The sequence below is a fragment of the Onychostoma macrolepis genome, chromosome 23 (assembly GCF_012432095.1).
Source record: "Onychostoma macrolepis isolate SWU-2019 chromosome 23, ASM1243209v1, whole genome shotgun sequence".
In the NCBI taxonomy this organism is placed as follows: domain Eukaryota; kingdom Metazoa; phylum Chordata; class Actinopteri; order Cypriniformes; family Cyprinidae; genus Onychostoma; species Onychostoma macrolepis.
The window spans coordinates 4,899,691-4,920,411 of NC_081177.1; the positions used below are offsets into that span (position 1 = coordinate 4,899,691).

General features: G+C 39.8%; 1 protein-coding gene across 1 annotated transcript in view; it reads left to right on the forward strand.

Annotated features, from left to right (window-relative positions):
- Positions 1-1,208: 1,208 nt before the first annotated feature.
- Positions 1,209-20,721, forward strand: part of LOC131532623 (protein shisa-like-2A) — a 66,357-nt gene continuing 46,844 nt past the window's right edge. Inside the window, exon 1 of the mRNA XM_058764436.1 lies at positions 1,209-1,390. Coding sequence (XP_058620419.1) covers positions 1,209-1,390 — 182 coding nt within the window. The remainder of the gene's footprint in view (positions 1,391-20,721) is intronic.

Here is a 20,721-nt window from a genome sequence, read left to right on the forward strand (position 1 = left end):
TAGTCTACTTGTGTTATACCTTAAGTCATTTTGAATTTGAATTACCTTGACTTTTGAGATTTTTTTAAGCATTTTCCTCGTATTATTTCTGAACATATAACATGTATAAGACAAGTTTGTACAAGATGTAGTTGTAGTTCATGCATAATTTCTGCAAAGATATTTAACAACTGATTTGTTTAACATTTAGATTATGTTGTCAACTTCATGTGTGGTGCACTTGGGATATAATTTTCTTTACTAGAGGGTTAATAAAGAAAAAGTTATTAAATCTTGTTTTTGCAAGTTGACTAGTTAAAAATTGCAAAAAATCGAGAATTGGTCAAACGTTCTGAAAAAAATCGAGATTTAAATTTTTTTTACCAAATTAGAAGCACCACAAATTAAATTGTGTGACTACTGAAGAGACATTTAGAAGTTGATTTTAAAATGCAAATAATTTAAAATAAAAATAAAGCTATGTAAACACTTACATTTATAGTGTTGTAAAAATGCGTCCCATCAGGTAATGAAAAGGTCGACACACACTTGTGGTCTTCATCCTCACTTGGACACTTGGGCCATATACAGGAAATATGTCATATAAGTAGTCAAGTGGTCAAGTGCAAAGTGTGTGGGTATTTGGACAAGGGGGTTACATATATGTCTATACCCTAACGAAAATTAACCATGGATTTACTGTAGTAAAAGTAACCTTTTTTTTGGTGTATTGATTACCATTTGTATAACCACAGCTGTACTACACATAACGTGATTAAACTATGGTTAGTGTAGCAAAACCATGGTTAATTTGTGGTTTCCATGGTTTAACTATAGTAACCATATTTTTTATTTATTTATTTTGGTTCTATTTGTAGTAAAATATAATGAATAAAAGGTTTTCTGTGGATACAGGTTTTTTTTTCCCAGCATACAGGGAAAAAAATGGAGAAAGTGAGACTGGATACAAGGGAGCGACAAAGTGACTGAGTGTGTGTGTGTGTGTGTGTGTGTGTGTGAGAGAGAGAGAGAGAGAGAGAGAGAGAACGAGAACGTAAATAAAGCTCTCAGCATCTCACGTTCAGATATTCGTGCGTATTTGGCAGTCCTCACATCACTGTTTACTCTTACCGGAGTAACTCGCAGTCGACTAGTGAAGCTCCGGAGGATGTTATAAGGGTCTTCTGGCTTTAACAGGTGGCGGGTGGAGGGTTTGAGTCGCGGGCAGCATGAGTGCGGATTGCGCGGAATATTACAACGCGGATAACGTGTTTGTCAGCGGCTTCACGTGCCCCAAGCCAGACAGCGACGCGCGAGCGATCTTCTGCTGCGGGTTCAATGACGTCAAATACTGCTGCGACGATCCCAACAGCTTTTTCCCATATGAGTATGGATATATGTGGTGGCTCAGGTACGACACCGATATTTTGTGTATTATTTGTCATGAATCCATCATTTAAAATAATTGGCTATCAGTGTTGGGCAGTAACTAGTTACTAGTAATTTAGTTACTGTAATAATATTACTTTTTGCAGTGACTAGTGGTGTAACTAATTACTAATAAGATTTCAGTAATAATATTACAGTTACTTTCCATAAAACAGCTTAGTTACTTAGTTACTTTTGATGCCTCAACCCCGCTGATTTAAAATCTAACAATCAAATAATTCCTAGATTTATTTTCATAATTTTCACGACTCGCACATGCATGTGATGTCCCCAGTGCAGCAGGCAAGCTTAGAATATGGAAAAGCTTACATTCTGCAGATAGAAATATTGCATTATATTGATTTTGTCAGGAAAAAAGATCTGTTGTGTAAGTTGTGGCTTTGCTTTACTCTGGCATTACATCCCTCTGATCAGCATGTGGTACATTATATTAATATAATTACAAATATTTTTGGAAAATTAAACAGTTTCTTACAAACTCATGTGATTTGATTAAATGCATAACAAAATTTAATCGCATATGGGTAACGGAAAAATTACTTCAAGCTACACATGACAATTAATGAGATGAATACAAGACTTCTACTTGAATGCCACTATCAATCGCTATTGAGTGTTTGTAATAACTTCTGACTGCGATCCAGTGTGGATTTTGGTCAAATGATGAGGCAGAAATATGTTGTTAGTAACATTGTAGAAGAATTTTATGTGGAAGATACACAGTTACAACTTCTGTGGGGTGTGAAGAAAACGTAATGTGACTAGTAGTGTAACTAATTACTGTTGCCAGAAAGTAATAAGTAAAGTAACAATATTACTTTTGAAAGGAGTAACTAGTAATGAGCAATATATTACATTCTTTGAGTAACTAGCCCAACACTGTTGGCTATTCTACTGTATATGGCAGGCTGTTGTTTTCGCCAGAATACTAGTTGCTACAGTTGGTGGCAATTGTAGTGACCGTCATAAATGATATAAATAACAGTTTGCAAAAAGTTTACACTTTCTGAAGGAGTAACTGGTATTTTTTTAAACTGGTTATCATGGTAGGCTACATTTTTATAAGAATTGTTTACAAAAAAAAAAAAAAAAAAAAAACCCTTACGAAAATTAACCATGGTTTTATTATAGTAAAAGTGTAGTAATTAGGGATGTGCAATTAATCAAAATTCAGTTTCTATTTCGTCCTGCAACGATAATGAAAATGCTATAATCGAGATAAAACGATTATTGCCCATTCCGCCCCCTTTCCAGCAGTGCGCTTTCACTCCTCCATAAAAGCCCATTTTCACGTGTAAATCAGTAAAATCATGTAACGTGACTTTTGCAAAATGGGACGTGCTTGAGTTATTAAAGTTGATTCCCACCCGGCAAAAACTCGTAGAAAAGACAATGTCAGACGTCTAAACAACGTCAAAATTTGGTTGAAAAGTGAAAGATGAAAAGACGTCTATAAAAAGACGTCCAAATTACGTCTAAATGTGGTTGTAAAATTAAAGTTGAAAAGACGTCTTTTCAGGCCTAATTCCAACCGTGAATTCGTGATTATATTTATATTTCATATTCATAATTACTGTAAAAATAAGACAATTCACAAAAGAGTACCAAAACATTTATTGACACAATAAATACATCTTTCACGTAAAAGAGACACATTCCTGATCACATCTTAAGCCTGCATTTTATCAAACATACCGTAAAAACAGTAATTTTTGTGAAATATAACTACAAAAATAATTGTTTTCTATATGAATGCATTGTAAAATGTAATGTATTCCTGTGAACTAAATTTTCAGCATCATTACTCCAGTCTTCAGTGTCACGTGATCCATCAGAAATCATTCTAATATACTGATTTACTGCTCAAGAAACATTTCTGATTATTATCAATGTGGAACACAGTTGTGCTGCCCAATATGTTTGTGGAAACCGTGATATTTTTCAGTATTCTTTGGATAGAACTTTCAAAAGAGCAATATTTACTTGAAACAGTTTTTTTTTTTTTTTTTTTTTTTTTACAGTTTAAAATTCTTTACTGTAACTTTTCATCAAATGAATCAATATTTTCTATATAAACATCATTTTCCAAAACAATAAATCTTTGAAATATTGAAAATGTTTATAAAACAGAACAATGAGTAATTATAACCACATTAGAACATATTTCACCCAAAAATGTAAATTGTGTCGTTAATTAGGCCTACTTACCCTCATGTCACTCCAAACCCATAAGACCCTTTTGTGCAGAACACAAATGAAGATTTTTTAAGATGCCTTGTGTACGCAAAAAAAACAACAACAAAAAACGCAACAACAAAAAAAGTATGTCTTTATTCACAAATTATGTATCTCCGACGCATTTTCACAAAAGCACAATGAGATGGCCAGCTGTCACGCCAACACAACAGTGATGCATGATGGTGCTCTCATGTTATTTTGTTAATAAAACTACAATGTTTTTTTGTGCATACAAAACATTCACATCACTTCATAAAATTGGGGTTAAACAACTTGAGTCACATGGTTTAATTTAATGATGCCTTTACTACCTTTTTGAGGTTTGAAACTTGCATAAACTGTGAAATAGGGGGGCAGAAATTTCTCTAAAAAGATCTACATTTATGTTTCAAAGATGAACACATGTCTTACAGGTTTGGAACGACGTGAAGGTGAGTGATGAAAATTTTTGGTTTAACTAACACATTATGTAAATCTGTTCCTTCAGTGGCACCAGTAGATCTCTGCCTGATCTCTGATCTTCTGGTTCTTCTGCTCCTTCCACCATCCCAATCCTATTGAGCCACGACAGAAGTTTCCACTTTGAATGCTTTAGCCTGGCTGTTTTTTCTCCAGCATCTGAATTGAGAAAGAAAACAAGAACCAAAATGTAAATGTAAAAATAAAAACAATATTAAACAATAAATAAATAATAATAATAATAATAAAACAAATACAAAACAATGGTTGTCCAAAATGTAAAGTATACACTTGAGTTTTGCCTACTGTTAGGGCATTTCCACCTCGGGGCACAAAAGTGGGAACTGACTTACAGCATGAGAACAATTTTCTAGAATTTTCAGCACAGTTTTTTGTCACTTCCTATATTGGGCTCCAGACTGTTTTGTGACCGATTTTTCTGCCGGTGCGAGTAAATTTTGTGAGCGATCGCACTGGCACGACCACCACATTGCCCCACCTCATAAGCGCTGCTATTTTTGTTGCATATGAGAAACATCAAACAGCAAGCGAAACAAAAGCTAGTGAAAGTGTGCTACTCATTTGAGCTGTGCAGCGCAGACCGTTTATCAGCTCGGATCAGCGCAGCGCAAACAAACTTCTCTGAGCTCAGAACAGGTTTACTCAGGAAGCAGTGTTGATTTCGTGTTACTGCACAGTGCTCTGAGATCCAGTGAGAAGCACTTGAATTCGCTGCAGAATGAATAAGGTTGCCGTGAGCTCTAGTGAGAAGCATTCAAATTCTGCACAGAAATCTGTTATAAAATTCAAGCACTTTTAAGTATTTCACACAACTATTTACAGCACTTTAAACTCTTTTAGATTTTGTGCTTTCAACTCAAGCTCGGTCCTTTACTGTCAAATGTGCATTACCAAGAAATAAATGTGTAATATTACTAGTAACTACACTTATTAATGAAAAACAATATACTTTATTTTGAATACCCCCACACACCACCCCCAGCACTACCAAATCTGCTTCTCGCGCCACCATCGCCACTGCTTTCAAAAGTGAGTCTGGAGCCATGCTATATATGCATTGCAAATGTGGTCCAATTAAAATTACTATGCAAGTACTAAAAAAAGTCAGATGCTGAAATGTTAAAAGGACAGTACATAAAACCGTTACCGGAACGGTGACCCTAAAACAGTTATAAAAACCGAACCGAATATAAATAATGACATTAAAAAAAAAAAAAAATTACTTACACAGCAAAAGATGCAGTGACCTGTGGCTGAATGGCCTTTGGTTTTATGTAGCTGTGATTGACACACACAAACAAAAGGGAATAAAAGATAATAGTGTAGCAGAGGCCAGCGGGTAAGTGCTGTGTGGGTAAAACCTCACTCCCCTGATCTCAAGAGGCGCTCTAGTGACTGGCCGTGGTCTTTAGCCTCCTTGTTAGAGTGCCCGCCTCCCACGCCGGAGACCACTTACGTATGTCAGGGGTTCTCAACTCAGGCCCTCAAGATCCACTGTCATACAGAGGGTTCGTCTCAATCAGCATCATAGTTCGCTAGGTTGTAAATTAATATATTGTGTACATGAATTCAGGCATTGGTAAGCACAGTGGCTCACTATACACTGGTGAGTATTTCCGTCCTCATTGTACAACATCACTACTGACATTTATGCACAACAGTATAACTGATATCTTGTTTTATGTTATTTACAGCACATTAAGATAAACACTTTGTTACATGTACGTGCAAGATTTCAGTTATAAATAAATCGGAAATGTTTGCTAGATTAGACATTACCTGTCTAGTGATGTATGTTTATGCTGAAATATAATATTGGTTTGTGTTTTAAAATCTATCACGTGTCATTTGGTAGTGAATTATCTTAAGTTTTGAGCTTCAGAACTTCCGACAAGGGACCATAGTGAGCATAGTCCTGGTTTTCACAGCTTTTTTAGGGAGCAAACATTTCAGTGCACTGTAAATATTTTGAGATTGAGACAGCCCTTAAGCACTGACTACTGATCACACTCACCTGTTTGTGACTTTATAGTTAGTAAAACTGAAGATCTTGATTAAGCCCAAAGTATACTTCAGTTTTTACGTGTACGCAAGGGCCAGCGTACAGTGCATGTGACGCAAATTTCGTCATCAGAACAGTGCGTGCATACTGTATGCACACCACCCAATTTTTGTAACCGTGCGTTATGTTATTGTTATTTTTCAGTAATCAGTTTTTTCCACAAGATGGCAACACTGTCCCGGGCCATAGTTTCACAGTAGAAAATGAACCTAAAGAGACGGAACAACAAAATAGCGGAGACTGCAACAACAAGACAAGCGCTTGTGTGTGTGAGAGAGAGAGAGGGTATAGCTCAGCTTTGGCTTAAAAGAGTTATAAAATATTTGTTATCGGTCATAACTTAAATTAATTAGCTTACTTCCATTCATCTGTTGACAAATTGCCAGCAAAATATATATATGTGAATGACATTAAAATAGATGAGATTAAAAGCCCAAACTTTCATAAACAAGAGCTCAAGTCTATAGTTACCTTACCTCTTATAGTTAGCCTGATGCTAACGGACTTTTTCCGAAGACACTAAACCAGGTTTCCTCAATAGGCCGGCCCGCGAGATAAAATTGTTTGGCCCACACTAATTTCAAATAACGTGGAATGAAAATTCAAACACAGCATCAGAAAGCGACATTAACTTGCATCGTGTCTACACCGGATGCGAGTGGCGCGACGCAACAAAATACAGTAGAACTTATTATAATCAGTGATGCTGTCTACACTGGATGCGGTGCGGCGCGACAAATCCCCGACAGAAAACTGATGACTCCTATTTATGACTTACTGACACAAAGTTCAAATGATTTGCAATGCTTTGTCGCATCCAGTGTACACTGTTAGACATTTATATACATACTGTAATTAAGATGTACAGTAGCAAACTGTATTTGATTTATCAGTATACTACTGTAATTAATTCATTTTAATATAGATTTCATTCGATTTTATAATTTTATATAGAATTCATTTTATTTTTACTCTACATAGGTACTACTGGCATTCAATTAAAACAGACACAATAATTACAAAATATCAACTTCTTTATTTAAAACATTGCATTACATTACATCCTCTCCATGTTGTGTCCTCTGGATTCATCCTCACAAAGAATCAGAAACATAATGGGGAAAAAGTACATAGCCATCTGCAAAACCCAGGTGCTGCTCCAAAACGTGGCCACCATCTTTGCTCACCATCCACTTTGACAGAAATGTCTTCTCTGAAAAACAATAAGTAGAAATAGCACACTTTTAAAAGGCAAACCCCATATAGAGTACACAAACCTCTCAAAAAACCTCTTATTTTCTCAGGCAACTGGCCAACATTAACTACTAACACCTGAACTAAATTTCACATTAGTTAACCTAATGTTAATATAAGATAGCATTGCTCGTTAAAAACTATTTTAATTCGACAGCGCAGTTTACCATGGTAAAGTTCTGTAACCGCCATGTTGACGAGTAAATGTTACTATGGGTTAAACTGGTGTGCAAAAATCTGACACAAACACAGGCAAACGTACATATATTTTTTACCTTGCTTGCTGGTCTTACTCTCTCGTAAGGTGCATCGACACACAACGCAGATGTTCTCCGGAGCTCTTCCACTCTCGTGCGGGTTCATCTCCGGGAAAAACCCGCGGCTCTGCCCCGCTGCTTCCGTGTCTTCCTCAGACGCGAGTGGTGTGGCGAGGCACGACTCGATAAAAAAGCAATATAGAACCCATTATATATACTATCTACAGTGAATGCGGACAGTAATGTGATGCCCCGGTATATTTCTAACTTGCAGATGTACTCCAAGCTCTCGCGCTGTTTCTTACACGAAGCACAAACGGATTTTCCAATCATTACAAGCGATGTAACACATCAAACAGGGCAAATTGTGTCAATCCAAATGTAAGAAATGAGGAAAATAAAACGACCTCAGTATAATAGCGCCAAAGAGACCGTTACAGTAGTATACAGCAATTTTTTAAAATACAGTAAGTCTCTTTATGTGGGGTCTGACGTCACAGAAAATTTCCATGATGCAAAGGGTATTACAGTTATTTACTGTAAAAGGAATTTGCAGTATTACACTGGGTGATATACAGTAAATAACTGTGGAAATTACAGAAATGTCTAACAGTGTAGATAATATGTGACAGCAAAAACATGGCGAGTGTGAAGTAAAGAAAAGTGGACACGGAAAATTCAAATGTGAATGGACTAAACAGTTTTGAGTGAGTGATACCATCTTTGATATGGAAGTTGGTTCGCAGTGAGTTCTCTCTCAACTGTCTTCCTCTAGCAGCTTATTTAATAAGGAGACCAAGCTGTTTTGTAAATGATCGCAAGCAGGTATTGTGCATTTATGTGATGAAGGCATAGCTAGCTAGCAAACTGTAGGCTGTAGTAACTAACGGCAATGACAGTTACTCGCGATTGAGCCGTGAACCACTGATGCGCTCTAGTTATTAGGTGTGTTCGACTTGAAGCAGCACTGCAGAATGATCAGTGTATGACATCAAAGTACCGCGTGAGCGATTGGAAAGCATCAGGAGCGTCTGCTCTCTGTAGCTCTGTACTTTGATGTCACACACTGATCGGTCTGCAGCGCTGCTTCAAGTCGAACACACCTAATAACTAGAGGGTGGTGTCTCGATTGCGTCATCGAGTCATGATTTAGTCCTGCCCAAAAAATCCTGATCACCAGAATGGTGAAAAACTGTTTAACGGTCTAACTCCACAATGAATTACTGCATAATTCACAGTCTTTGTAACATGTTTCAGCAATGCATTTCTAACATTTATAATGTTTACAACAATTCTCAGAATTGACTTTACACAGACATTAATGTAAGTTTGCTTTAATTTATTTTCAAGATCTGAGGTAAAATATCTGGCTATAAACCTCACGCAAAATAATATTCAAACTCACATTAGACACTTTTAACATTGAATAAAGCACATAATCATTACCTGAGATTATCACTGTCATATTTTGTATGTTGTTCCTGCTGCAACGTCGCAAATAAAAAAAAAAAAAAATTCTAAAATAGAATTCTGTAAATTTGGACCAAATCCGACGGACCAATCAAAGAACAATTTTCAACGTTGATTTTTGGTCTAAAATAAGGCCATGACAGGCCGACTTGATTTAGCCCAAAAAACGATGTCTGAATAATGTCTGGTGCTGGGTGGGTTGTCACATTTGTTTGCATGAACGCACAACACTGAACAATAACGGGGAGTGTACGTCTAGAGCTGGCTCTTGCATCAGTCTACTGGAAGTAGCAACTACTATATCGGTCCGTCAGAAACATTGCTTATTTTCCGTTCCGGGTGGCCTTTCTGACATCGCCACCCCCAATTACCAGCAGGATAATTGTAGACCTTAAGAAAGGCCATCCAAAGAGTCTTTATCCTCGTCCCTCATTTGAGGAAGTGGAATCAGTTTCACAACAGGGCGCAGGTACATCTTGTCCTTGACTTCGACTTTAGCTGTCCGAATCCTCCCGTCGGCCCCTGCATAGGTATCCGTCATGGTACCCACAGGCCACAGTGCTCATAGGAGTTGATGGTCAATTAGGAATACCACTTGTCCTACTGCCAACCCTTTGCCATCCGATCTCCATTTCTGTCTGCCCTGTAGTTCTGGTAAGTAGCTGCAGATGAAAGTGGTCCAGAACTGATCAGCCAATACCTGGCTATGTCACCACCTGCATTTCCCCAAGAGCTCGTTGGAGTCGTAAAGGACTTGTGGTAAGGAAGCATCATGGCGTCCCATGAGTAACATGTTCGGGGTCATGGGGTCCAGGTCTGCAGTGTCCGATGAGACATAGCCAAGCGGCTTGGAATTGAGTATGCCCTCAACTTCCACTGGTAATGTTTGCAGGACAGATTCAGGCACAGATTGTTCCCGTAGAATGACTCGCAACGCATTCTTAACTGACTTCACCTCTTGCTCCCATGTACAGCCGAAGTGAGAGGCGCTCAGTGGGATATAGCGAAACTGGATATGCTGTTTAGCCAGTTGTGCCTGAAGTTCAGGAGCCATCTGCCTAAAGGAGTCTCTTAACTCATGATCACCTCCAGTAAAGTTGGTGCCATTGACACATAGTATCTCAAAAGGCTTCCCTCTACGGGCTATAAAGAGTTGTAAAGACAGGAGGAAGGCATCTGTGTCCAGGTGTTCAAGGAGATCAAGATCGTCATCTGGTCGTCAAGCACTTGTATAAGATCCCCCATCTCTTTTCTTGGCACCGGCCTATTTTCACATGAAAGGTCCCGAAGCAGTCTACTCTGGTGGAGAAGAATGGTGCTTGAACAGACGTAGCTTGCAGGGTGGAAGGTCAGCCGTCTGTGGGTTCTGCAGCTTGGCACACCAAAATTGGCAATCCTGAAAGAAATTTTGGTGTTTGCACACAGCTTCACAGCCTCTAAGCACCCAGTATCTGCGCCATAGCTCTATTAGCACTCGCTTTGCACCTGGATGATTGAGTTGTTGATCTATGTCTTGGATGAGTAACTTTGTGACCTGATGTTGAGGGTCTAGGACAGTGGTTCCCAACCTGGGCGTGAGAGCAGATATACTTTAAGGTAGGGCTAGGCGATAAAACGATAACTACAATTATAGTGATATAATTTTCCTCAATAAAACAAGTTCGATGAACATTCAAAGCAATGTTTATGCAGGAAAAGTGGAACAAAACAGCGCTACTCATTTGAACCGTGCCACATAGACCATATCCGCTCGGTTCAAACAGCGGTGGAGCGCAAAGCACGCTGACTAGAGCAGATGTGTTTACTCGCAACCAGTGAACAGCGCTGTGAGATCCAGTGAGAAGCACTTGAATTCAGCGAAGAACACAAATGACTGGTATAAACTAGTATCAGTCGCTATCAGTCAACTGATATAAACTAGTTTAAATCCAGATAAAACAGCGCTGACAAACAGCAGAAAAACTCTGTGTGCAATGATACAGTCGGAAAGCTTTTCAATCTACAAATCGCCATTGTCTACCAGGGATTTACTGTAGCAACATTAACTGCACCATGGTATTGTGGCAGAAATGTGTGGTGTTTATATCAAATTTATTATATTAATGTAGACGTGTGTTAAATGTATTAAAGGAGTAATGGAATTCAATTACACTATATTTGTGATTAAGCTATAGGCTAGCTGTTAGAGAAGCAGACTGGACACAGAGGATTATAACACAACGTGATGTTTATTGGATTCAGCAGAGGGTAAGGAGTCAATAGAGGTGAGTGGAGTCTTGGAATACTTGATGTTATGGAGAAAGGATAAACTGACGTGGCTTGTATCTTGCCAGGAACTCGTGGATGCTGAGAAGAAGCACACACCCCAGATTGCTGGAGGAGGAGAGAGTGGATGATGCGAAGAGTAATGAGAGTCCACTTTGTATTGACAAGATCGGATAATTGACTGGAGTAGGGTGTGTGCTTAAGTAGTGCTGGGGTGATTGGATGCCAATGAGTTGCAGGTGTTCAGAATTAATACGCAGGTGATTGAGATCGCTGTGATGGATTGGTGGTGGAGCCTGGCTGATCTGTGACACTAGTGTTTGTGCATTTATAATAAATGTATTTAGACTACTGTTTTACTTATAAATAGGCTACCTAGAAACCATATAGTTGAATTTTTACCACAGTATTGAGGTGCTATATGTGTGGTTTTAACTCTGGTTATCGTGGTGTAAATGTATGCTACTATGGAAGAGCAATGGTTAATTTTAATAAAACTCAAACAGTCAGAAAAATAAAATTTCACCATATAAAAAAGGAGTTTTTTTTACAGATGTTACTGATTTTGATAATGGACATAAATTTACATCTGCATCCTAACTCAAACTACTACTGTCAACTCAATGTCAAATGTGCGTTTCTAAGAGACAAAAATTCATATTATTGCATATATATATATATATATATATATATATATATATATATATATGCAATGATATGTATATATATATATATATATATATATATATATATCTGTGAAAGACCAGCAAGGTGTAGGATTATTTTGAATTAGAAGGAAACAGGAAAGTTGTGTGTAAACTGTGTAATGTCAAATTGGCTTACAATAACTCTACTGGAGCGATGCGTAATCATATTCAACATGGGCACTTATGGTTAGCTTGGAGGCTCAGTGTTGCCAGACTTATGATAATTATCGTATTTGTACAACAATTTAGACCTCTGTACGATGTATGATCAATAATGAAAAAAATCCCATAATGTACGATAATTTCAGTATTTTGTGAAACTTCAAATGTTGGTCGTTTTAATGATAGGGTTTCTATACTAATTCATCTAGCTGTGGATCCTACATCTACCGTGCCCTGCTTTTAAAGCAGCACTATGTAACTTTTGGCGCTCTAGCGCCCATCTCACAGAAGAACATTCTAACTGGAGCTACTTCTCTAAGTTTATGTCTATGGCGATTCACGCAGGTATGTGTTACTCCGCAGCGGTGACGACCCGAACAGGCTACAATAGTCCGAATATAAGCACTTATTATAAGTGTACCGTAGTGATTTGGGATAAGACAAAAAGTCGGTTTGGAAGATGAATTCATGATGTACTCGCTCATTATATACATTTTGCAAATTCTGAACACAGAAAAAGTTACATAGTGCTGCTTTAAGCCAATGAACACTATGTTGCGGTCCATGATGGCATCAAATTTGTACTGCAAACGGACACCCCTCAACGCAGGATTCTGATAACTGCGATTTGGACCTTCCCACTTACAGTGGGGCAAAAAAGTATTTAGTCAGCCACCAATTGTGCAAGTTCTCCCACTTAAAAAGATGAGAGAGGCCTGTAATTTTCATCATAGGTATACCTCAACTATGAGAGACAAAATGAGGAAAAAAAATCCAGAAAATCACATTGTAGGATTTTTAAAGAATTAACTGGTAAATTCCTCGGTAAAATAAGTATTTGGTCACCTACAAACAAACAAGATTTCTGGCTCTCACAGACCTGTAACTTCTTCTTTAAGAGGCTCCTCTGTCCTCCACTCGTTACCTGCATTAATGGCATCTGTTTGAACTTGTTATCAGTATAAAAGACACCTGTCCACAACCTCAAACAGTCCAACTCCAAACTCCACCATGGCCAAGACCAAAGAGCTGTCAAAGGACACCAGAAACAAAATTGTACACCTGCACCAGGCTGGGAAGACTGAATCTGCAATAGGTAAGCAGCTTGGTGTGAAGAAATCAACTGTGGGAGCAATTATTAGAAAATGGAAGACATACAAGACCACTGATAATCTCCCTCAATCTGGGGCTCCACGAAGATCTCACCCGTGGGGTCAAAATGATCACAAGAACTGTGAGCAAAATCCCAGAACCACACGGGGACCTAGTGAATGACCTGCAGAGAGCTGGGACCAAAGTAACAAAGGCTACCATCAGTAACACACTGTGCCGCCAGGGACTCAAATCCTGCAGTGCCAGACGTGTCCCCCTGCTTAAGCCAGTACATGTCCGGGCCCGTCTGAAGTTTGCTAGAGAGCATTTGGATGATCATATGGTCAGATGAAAGCAAAATAGAACTTTTTGGTAAAAACTCAACTTGTCGTGTTTGGAGGAGAAAGAATGCTGAGTTGCATCCAAAGAACACCATACCTACTGTGAAGCATGGGGGTGGAAACATCATGCTTTGGGGCTGTTTTTCTGCAAAGGGACCAGGACGACTGATCCGTGTAAACGAAAGAATGAATGGGGCCATGTATTGTGAGATTTTTGAGTGAAAACCTCCTTCCATCAGCAAGGGCATTGAAGATGAAACGTGGCTGGGTCTTTCAGCATGACAATGATCCCAAACACACCGCCCGGGCAACGAAGGAGTGGCTTCGTAAGAAGCATTTCAAGGTCCTGGAGTGGCCTAGCCAGTCTCCAGATCTCAACCCCATCGAAAATCTTTGGAGTCCGTGTTGCCCAGCGACAGCCCCAAAACATTACTGCTCTAGAGAAGATGTGCATGCAGGAATGGGCCAAAATACCAGCAACAGTGTGTGAAAACCTTGTGAAGACTTACAGAAAATGTTTGACCTCTGTCATTGCCAACAAAGGGTATATAACAAAGTATTGAGATAAAATTATTTATTCATAAATATTTTACACCATAATTTGCAAATAAATTCTTTAAAAATCCTACAATGTGATTTTCTGGATTTTTTTTTCTCATTTTGTCTCTCATAGTTGAGGTATACCTATGATGAAAATTACAGGCCTCTCTCATCTTTTTAAGTGGGAGAACTTGCACAATTGGTGGCTGACTAAATACTTTTTTGCCCCACTGTACATACGCCTAACGTAGTTATTTATCTATTGTGGTAATTTGCAGGTCATGTCAAAAATTTTCTTCCAAATACGATGATTTTCAGCTTCTGGTACAATACTTGGACATTTCCAATCTGGCAACACTGTGGAGGCTAGCCAAAGCCAGCAAATGTCAACCATGTCATACACTACAACCTATGACTACAACCCATCACTGCGTTCCGCAATCCCATCCGCGCTGTCTATTCCTCTAACCGAAGACCCATTTCGGTGGTGGTGCGGGATTTACAGGCTCTTTTTTTTTCAGAAAAATCGCCTCTAGTCCCGTCTTTTGCCAGACCACGTTAACATGTTAAATTCACTGAACAAATGCGCATGGTCTGAGTAAGTAAAATGAGGATTGTTTTGTTTTTAGACAATATAGCCAACATGAAGTAGGCCTACGTTATTAAAAGCCATTTTAATGCTATTCCTTGATAAACTTTCCTATAGTTTTTGACTTGTGTTTTAATATGTTGGCTAATGTTATATGAAAATGAATTCTGTCAGTCTATTGATTGATTTTCCATTTCTGCATTGCTCCAGCCAATCTGAATAAATAAGCTATGCACTGGTTTATGTTGAGTGTATGCTTTTCCTTTTTTCTCTTTAACGACCACCTAAAATTAAATGATGGTAACGCCAGGCAAGCATACAGCATAATCGTGACCTATTCAGAATTCATTGAAGGATTTAACAGTGTGATTCAAAGATTAAGTATTTCAAGTGTAGGCTGTTATATAGACACACGCAGTTTGTTTGGTTTTTTTTTGCCATTTTTTGGGGGTTTATAGCTTTTAGACTAGTCAGATACAAAACTTCCATTTAAACGACAGTCAAATTAGTCGTAGCACACATCCCTATTCTATACCCGAGGGTGTCGTCGAGGCAATTCCATTGTAGGCCGAGAGTAAGTTCTTGCAGGTCTGTGCTACTCGGAGACAACCAGCACTCGCTACTAGCTGATCTGGCTTCCGATGGGAGGTGCCTGAGAATGGATGGCACATTGGATGCCCACTGTCGGATCTCAAAGCCTCCCTGTAGCAAGGACTGACGCAATCCATCTATTATGGCTTTGGCCTCACCTTGATCGGGGGTACTGTGAAAGCAGTTGTCAACGTAGAACGAGGTCTCCACAATGTCAACTAAGCCAACCATGGTGTCTTTGTTTTCTTGAGCATGATGCTGAAGGGCATAAGTGGCGCAGCACGGGCTGCAGGTCGTACCAAAGGAAAGTACCTGCCACTCGTAGATGTCTGGGCCAGCTTCCCAGTTCATGTTCCTCCAGATGAAATCGCAACACTGACTTGTTACCAGGTAACAGACATACTTGGGGGAACATGCCTTTAATGTCCCCACTCACTGCGACTGCATGTTGCCGGAACCTCAATATCACGGCCAACATATATGGCCCAAGTGTTGGCCCAGGAAGGAGTTGTTCATTCAAGCTCTGACAATGGTACTGGAAGGAACAGTTAAAGACCATTCAATCCTTTCCATTGTGGTGCACCATGTGGTGCGGAATGAACCACGACTCTGTTGACTTGTCTGCCTCCTCTGGTGCTATCTTAGCAATGTAGCCCGCTGATTCAAGCTTTTTAATCTCAGAGCAGTAAACTTGCGCTTGCTCAGGATTCTTGGCCAGTTTTCTCTCGATGTTTCTGAGACTGGGGAGAACAGCCTCCATGCCTGCGTGGAGCAAAGTGATAGGGGTGCGTCTTAGCAGCAGGGTAGCATACCGCTGGACACCGTCCACATTCACTCTGGCAGTGGCAGTCTGCAACAAAGGTGTACAAAACTGTCTCGGTAATCAGGTGGCAGTTTACCCAGAAGGATAAGGTTGAGGGCAGATGGGTGTGTTAGTTGAGAGTGTCACTCTCTGATGAGTGGTTAGAATGAGCTGAGTCTGACTCATAAGGGGGGCTACTTGACCTGGAAATGAATTATTCACATGTGAGGTTGATGCAATGGGTGCAAAGGGAGGTAAAGTCTGCAAGATCCGAACACTGTCTGGATGTGGTGTCGCAAGTTTAGCCGCTGCTGGTTGCACAGGGTTTAATGAGGGTAGTGGCATTGAGACTGGGACTGGGCGAGACATGTGAAATATTCTCCCCAGAATGTGCAGCTTATGGTCTCCCTTGTACTTGAGTGACTGCACATGTGGATAATTGTGCGGCGTGAGCTGGAACTTGTGCTGACATAGTCGCTTGTAATGTCAATGGAGGAGTTTTGGGTGTTGACTAAACTATGCGTGGTCCCTTAATGTGCTCTGTGCCTCTAGAACAGTCTGCGTGGCTTGCATCTTGGAAGATGAGGGGCAGGGCGACTGCTGAGGTACAGGAGACTGGCTGGGCTGGCATGAAGTAACTGTGGTGGTGGCACGGTTGTATCTGGGGATCCTTCAGGACCTGCTTCGTCCACACTTAAGTCTTGGCTGAGCAGAGAATTCACCAGTTTGGCTACTTCTAGGTCAGTTTCTGCTTTTTTTCAGCTTGCGTCGTCTTTCTAACTGGTTAGCTAGTGCTTATTTTGCCAGGAGAGCCTCTTTCTGAGCTTTTTTAGCTTTAGCTTATTACATTTCTCTTTAATAGTTGTAACAAGGAGTCAAAGGCGAGCGGATCCATTTGCAGTTTTTATTAGTTCAAGGTCACCAATACAATAATCAATCACCAGCGTCAGGGATAACACAGATAATCCAGAGACATAGACGTATTCCAGGCAGAAGTCGGGGCAGGCAGCAATCAGCATAAACAAGATCGAGAAACAAGAGCAATGGTCAAAGGGGCAGGCGGCAGGGAATCACAAGGAGTACAAACAGTCCAAGATAATACACGGCAGGGACAAACACAAGGAAAACGCTCGGAAATGCCAGACTGGGCCAAACAAGACATCGTCCTGAACTGAACGTGTGAGTGGCTTATATGCAAGTCTGTAAATGAGGTGCAGGTGTGATTGCTGATTGGAAGCAGCTGTGACTGTGAGATCAGGTGATCATGTAATGCAGTGACTGATGGGAAATGTAGTCCGTGTGGTGCAACAGTCTGTGTAGTGCTCGTGTCCAAATGATGAAAGGGTGACATCTAGTGGTTGATGGGTGAATAATCCTGGACCGGATCATGACAATAGTACTTGTCAGGCAGTGATATCCATAAGAACATAATTGGGAGTCATGGCAGTATTTGACAAGTTATTAATTGTGTTGTGGTCTGTAGAATAAAAAAAGGAATACAATATGAATACAATATAGCTGTACACATTCACTACAAATTACCACAGAATGTATCAATAACAGATTAAATTAGTCATCACAAACGAATACTCAACTGTTACATAATATATGAAAATTATATAATAAAGTAAACTCCAAAACATGGCATGACGCAGCATGTAATACTAACAGCACATGTTAGCATAACATGATCAGACTAACGCGGCTAACTGGATTAACGGGATCATATCGCGATCGTCATTACACATCTCAAACATTCCGCAGAACGTCAGACATTCACAATAATAACTATAAAGTGCTAACTAAATAATATTTACATTATTACTCACATTTGTTTGCATGAACGCACAACACTGAACAATAACGGGGAGCGCACATCTAGAGCTGGCTCTTGCATCAGTCTGCTGGAAGTAGCTACTATATCGGTCCATCATAAACGTTGCTCATTTTCCGTTCCAGGTGGTCTTTCTAACAAAGTCCTTGTAAAGTCAATTTTGAGAATTGTTTCTAAACACATTATACATGTTAGAAATGCATTGCAGAAACATGTTACAAAGACTTTGAACTATGTAGTACTTAATTGTGGAGTTAAACAGTTGAACAGGTTTTCACCATTTTTGTGGTCAGGATTTTTTGGGCGGGGCTAAAATCATGACTCGATGACGAAGCGTAGTCACTGAGTATGGCCCCTCCCCTAACACTATAAGATGTTTGTTCGACTTGAAACAGCACTGCTCAGATCAATCGGTGCGTGACATCAAAGTACAGAGCTATAGAAAGCAGACAGCTCATGCTTTCGAATCGCTCTCGTGTCATACACTGATCGTTCTGCATAGCCCTGCTTCAAGTTGAACACACCTAATAACTACAGTGCAGTGGTTTGCCCAGTCGCGCTCAATCGAGTTACTGTTCGTTAACTACAGCCTAGATTTTGCTAGCTAGCTATGCCTTCGTCACGTAAATGCATAATACCTGGTTGCAATCATTTACAAAACAGCTCAGTCTCCTCATTTAAATAAGCTGCAGAGGAAGACAATTGAGAGAGACGGAAGCTTTTCCGCCAGTGGGCGTGGTTTCAGCCCCGCCAGCGGACACGCACTCAGCGTTTGAGAGCAGAGAATACTGCTTATTTTTTCAAGATTTTGATAGTTTATTTTATTCACTTGGCGGGGTTTTTTTAGCATTCAAATTTGGCTGGGTGGTTAATAACACATTTTTCTGTGGTGTGACACACATTTAATATTAACTTTACACTGATTTAAGATTTGCATTAATTTTTTTTTTTTTTTGGTTATATGCCCCATTAATAATCGTGATTACAATATTGACCAAAATAACCTGATTATGATCTTTGTCATAATCGAGCAACCCTAGTAGTAACCATGTTTTTTTGGCGCATTGATTACCACTTGTAAAACCTATAAATGCCATGGTTAATTATTGTAACTAATACTATAGTAACCATGGTTTTTTTGTTTTATTTGTAAACCACACAGTAAAAAATTGCTGTAGTTTCTACAGCAAAATTTTACTGAATTTTACTGTTTAAACATTTTACAAGATGTAGCTGTAATTCGCAATGCATTATTGGTTAAATAAGGTTTTACAGTTGTTAACAGTATATTTCCATGTCAACTGTAATTAATTTACAAGAAGCAGGTGTTGTCACTGTAGCTCCTGCTTTTTACACTACTTTACTGCAGTGTGGCATTATGGGATTGTGCGTGCATCGTTCAAATCTGAAATCCAGCCGACTGGAGCAGTGCCAGAACGATTGGAGATTAGAGGCTTTATTCATAATTCCTGGTAAGTTCACTTAATTTTACTTAAATAAATATAAAAAGATATATTTCTTAAGTTAATGTATAAGCCAATAGACAGGACATTTAGACAAGCGGCCTTGGTATGTGCAGTAAGATGGAAATTGCAAGCGTAGTTATAGCATAGCATAGCTAAATGCTGCATTTTTCTCATTTTGTCAGTTTAATTTTCTTATTGAGAGCATTTAAAGTAGCCTTTACCCAACTTTTAATGTAATGCCCAGTGCGAACGATTGTCACAGTAATACTGATCTGTCGAAATAACTGATGAACAGTAAAATATGTGAAATTTCATTTGTTTATATGTTTTCAGCTGCCCATATTGACGTGACATCTTACTATAATTAGAAACATCTCGGTTACATATGTAACCCTCGTTCCCTGAAGGAGGGAATGGAGACGTCACGTCGGGTGACCGACGAATTGGGATCTCGCTTAGCGAGACCAATCCACTTCAAGTGTAACTAAACGAGCCAATGCACATTGGCATGCGATTATTGCATCCAGCTGCCGCTGATCACAGCATGAGTATAAGTAGGCAGCAGGTGCAGCGCATATTCAGGTTTTCGCTGAGGAGCCGAGCCGGTGACCCGGCCGCCCAGCGGTGGTACAGCAGCCGTGGCGACGGGACGTGACGTCTCCGTTCCCTCCTTCAGGGAACGAGGGTTACATACGTAAACGAGACGTTCCCTTTCAGTCGGTCACTCCGAGTCACGTCAGGTGACCGACGAATTGGGATCCCTACCAAAGGGCCACGGATACTGCCCCTTCCAGTGTCCTGTGGAAGCCTCCTGCGCCCCTACTCTTTGGCGTAGGTCAGGGCTCACCACAAAAAGACCAGCTACTGTTGATATGGCACTACCCACTCAGTAAGACTGGATAACACTGGGAAAACGTAGCCATTCCACTTGGAACAGGAACGCTTCGCGAAGGAGGTTCAGAAGCACTTACACATATAACAACCGTTTAGGTGAATATGGAAGATTAGAGGTGATTGTAGCCTCTTGGGCAATGGCAGGAAGTCTGCCGGGGAAACACGGGCTCTGAGGCTATACCGTGGGCTTACACATATGGGATCCAATTAGGTCAAGTCAAGTCAAGTCACCTTTATTTATATAGCGCT